Raw genomic sequence first — 3,732 nt, forward strand, 5'->3', positions numbered from 1 at the left:
TCCAACAGCAATCAAGATGGTTACAGCATCTCCAACAGCAGGTCTAGATGGTTGCAGCATCTCCAACAGCAAGTCAAGATGGTTGCAGCATCTCCAACAGCTATCAAGATGGTTGCAGTAGCTCCAACAGCTATCAAGATGGTTACAGCATCTCCAACAGCAGGTCTAGATGGTTGCCGCATCTCCAACAGCAATCAAGATGGTTACAGCATCTCCAACAGCAATCAAGATGGGTTACAGCATCTCCAACAGCAGGTCTAGATGGTTGCAGCATCTCCAACAGCAATCAAGATGGTTACAGCATCTCCAACAGCAACCAAGATGGTTACAGCATCTCCAACAGCAACCAAGATGGTTACAGCATCTCCAACAGCAACCAAGATGGTTACAGCATCTCCAACAGCAATCAAGATGGGTTACAGCATCTCCAACAGCAATCAAGATGGTTGCAGCATCTCCAACAGCTATCAAGATGGTTACAGTATCTCCAACAGCAATCAAGATGGTTACAGCATCTCCAACAGCAATCAAGATGGTTACAGTCATCTCCAACAGCAATCAAGATGGTTACAGCATCTCCAACAGCAATCAAGATGGTTACATCATCTCCAACAGCAATCAAGGTGGTTACAGCATCTCCAACAGCAATCAAGATGGTTACAGCAGCTCCAACAGCATGTCAAGGCTGCCGCAGAAGCCCCAACAGCTATCAAGATGGTTGCAGCATCTCCAACAGCTATCAAGATGGTTGCGCATCTCCAACAGCTATCAAGTGGCGCCATCTCCACGCTATCAAGATGGTTGCAGCATCTCCAACAGCTATCAAGATGGTTGCAGCAGCTCCAACAGCTATCAAGATGGTTGCAGCAGCTCCAACAGCTATCAAGATGGTTGCAGCATCTCCAACAGCTATCAAGATGGTTGCAGCATCTCCAACAGCTATCAAGATGGTTGCAGCATCTCCAACAGCAAGTCAAGATGGTTGCAGTAGCTCCAACAGCTATCAAGATGGTTGCAGCATCTCCAACACCAAGTCAAGATGGTTGCAGCATCTCCAACACCAAGTCAAGATGGCTGCAGCATCTCCAACAGCTATCAAGATTGTTACAGCATCTCCAACACCAAGTCAAGATGGCTGCAGTAGCTCCAACAGCTATCAAGATGGTTGCAACATCTCCAACACCAAGTCAAGATGGTTGCAGTAGCTCCAACAGCTATCAAGATGGTTGCAGCAGCTCCAACAGCTATCAAGATGGTTGCAGCATCTCCAACACCAAGTCAAGATGGCTGCAGTAGCTCCAACAGCTATCAAGATTGTTACAGCATCTCCAACACCAAGTCAATATGGCTGCAGTAGCTCCAACAGCTAACAAGATGGTTACTGCATCTCCAACCGCAATCAATATGGTTGCAGCATCTCCAACAGCTATCAAGATGGTTACAGCATCTCATATAGCATGTCAAGACGGTTGCAGTAGCTTCAACAGCTATCAAGATGGTTGCAGCATCTCCAACAGTGAGTCAAGATGGGTTACAGCAGCTCCAACAGCAAGTCAAGATGGTTGCAGCATCTCCAACAGCAAGTCAAGATGGTTGCAGCATCTCCAACAGCAAGTCAAGATGGTTGCAGCATCTCCAACAGCAAGTCAAGATGGTTGCAGCATCTCCAACAGCAAGTCAAGATGGTTGCAGCATCTCCAACAGCAAGTCAAGATGGTTGCAGCATCTCCAACAGCAAGTCAAGATGGTTGTAGCATCTCCAACAGCTTTCAAAATTATTGTAGTAGCTCCAACAGCCATCAAGATGGTGACAGTAGCTCCGACAGAAAATCATGATGGTGACAGTAGCTCCAACAGCAATCCAGAGGTTACAGCAGCAATAAAGATGATTACAGCAATCAAGATGGTTACAGCAGCTCCGACAGTTATCAAGATGGTTACAGCAGCTTCACCTCCAACAGCAAGTCAAGATGGTGACAGCAGCTCCAACAGCTATCAAGATGGTTACAGTAGCTGCAGCAGCAAAGTCGTTTCAACAGTAAAGGGCAAATATTTCCGCCCACAGTAATGGTCCACAGTAATGTGGATGGGCATACGGCAGCCTTTTAAGTCACTGTTGGCACCGGCACCGCCACCGATTGTCTCTGGAGAGAGAGGAAGAATGATATCGATGAGAGGGCGAATCCTTTCCGAAAAATGAGGAATCCAGTAAGAATGTTATCCGTTGCAGCGGCTTATGGGGTGTGGAGCAGACATGCTTGGCATCAGACCCTCTGGACGTGAGGGAATAGGTCTCGGCTCGTTATGATTAATTTTCATTGTCAAAGTATACACCCATACACAAACACCCTTTAGGCCATTAGTTTGACTAGGCCATTTATTATTCTAATCATCCTTTGAAATAAGCTGCCACTCCATTGGTAAGAGACCAAACGTAACCTAGTAAAATGATAAGAGGTTATATAAGCCGTCTGCTTCAAGGTGGTTAGTAACATTGATTTTTTGTGTCCGGTGGCATTAATGTAAAATATGGCTTGGTGTATCCGAGCATCTTTGGTAAAAATATATCAGTATACAACATGTAAGTCTCAGTCGAACACGTGTACCTGAAAAGAGAAGTAAACTTTCAATCAATTGATACTGCAGTCGGGAAAAGAAGTTTAAATAACGTATTTAGGCAAAAGAATTTTAAATAACGTATTTCATTCATCATGTTTAGATAACGCATTTAGGCAAAAGAAGGTTAGATAACGTATTTCATTCATTATTACATGCAAAAGAAGGTTAAATAACGTATTTCATTCATTATTACATATAATATATACGCTATCAAGCAAGCACTTTTTCAGCCATTCAGTGTCTACTAAGGCTGTGAACAGTAGTTTGGAGGGCAAGAACAAGAAATTAAGTTGAAGTCCAGAAAACAAGGGAGATGAAGTAAAAGGACTTTAAAGATGGATCTAGAAAAAAAAACTCCGTTATTAAGAAGTTATATTAGTTATGAAGGACAGCTGGAAAGAAGAATGGAGAGATAGGGACCGAAGGGACACTGCAAACACGCTTTAGTAATGCCTACAGTACACCACATGCAGTGCACCGACGACACTACTAAGCCTCTATAGGTTCTATATAACACAGCGACCTGGCACTACTAAACCCCTAGAGGTTCTATATTACACAGCAACCTGGCACTACTAAACCCATAGAGGTTCTATATAAACACAACGGCCTTGTGCTTTTATCACTACCTTAAAATAACTTTTTTGTAAGTCAACAAAGTCTTCGCTACACTCTGTAAATGAACGTAAAAATTAAGTTTTGTAAAGTCAAGAAAGTCTACTCTTCACTCGGTTAAATGAACGTAAATAATTTAAGAATTTCGAGCATTAATACTTAAATTCCAGTGTTCTCGTTCTCTAAAGATTACTGAAAAACGAGCTGCGAAACTTACCGGATTCTGCTTCTTAACCGGAGCAAGGTTGTCCTCTTTACTTCGAAAAAGAAAGTGTCCAAGAGAGTGTTTTAAAACTTTGAGGAAATTTTGTTTACTTTAGCCGTGAAGCAAAATTTTCGTCAATTTCGAGAACACGAGTGATAAAGAAGAATAAATAAAATAAAACAGAGGAACAAGACCAGACAAGAAGAACAGACGAGTTATAGATAAAAACAAAACGAACGGTGCTTTCAACAACCGTCTGTATTTTTTTAACAAAACAAAGGGTGCTTTTAACA

At 42.6% G+C, this 3,732-nt stretch overlaps 1 protein-coding gene across 1 annotated transcript; it reads left to right on the plus strand.

Moving 5' to 3' along the window:
• Positions 1-261: 261 nt before the first annotated feature.
• Positions 262-1,296, plus strand: LOC135196483 (involucrin-like). Its single transcript, XM_064223336.1, has one exon. The coding sequence runs from the start codon at positions 262-264 to the stop codon at positions 1,294-1,296; it is 1,035 nt and encodes a 344-aa protein (XP_064079406.1).
• Positions 1,297-3,732: the final 2,436 nt, after the last annotated feature.

The sequence above is a fragment of the Macrobrachium nipponense genome, chromosome 17 (assembly GCF_015104395.2).
Source record: "Macrobrachium nipponense isolate FS-2020 chromosome 17, ASM1510439v2, whole genome shotgun sequence".
In the NCBI taxonomy this organism is placed as follows: Eukaryota; Metazoa; Arthropoda; class Malacostraca; order Decapoda; family Palaemonidae; genus Macrobrachium; species Macrobrachium nipponense.

Bases quoted from the DNA above. Each gene is read 5' to 3' on its own strand.
- LOC135196483 (XM_064223336.1), top strand. From the start codon at position 262: ATGGTTGCAGCATCTCCAACAGCAATCAAGATGGTTACAGCATCTCCA.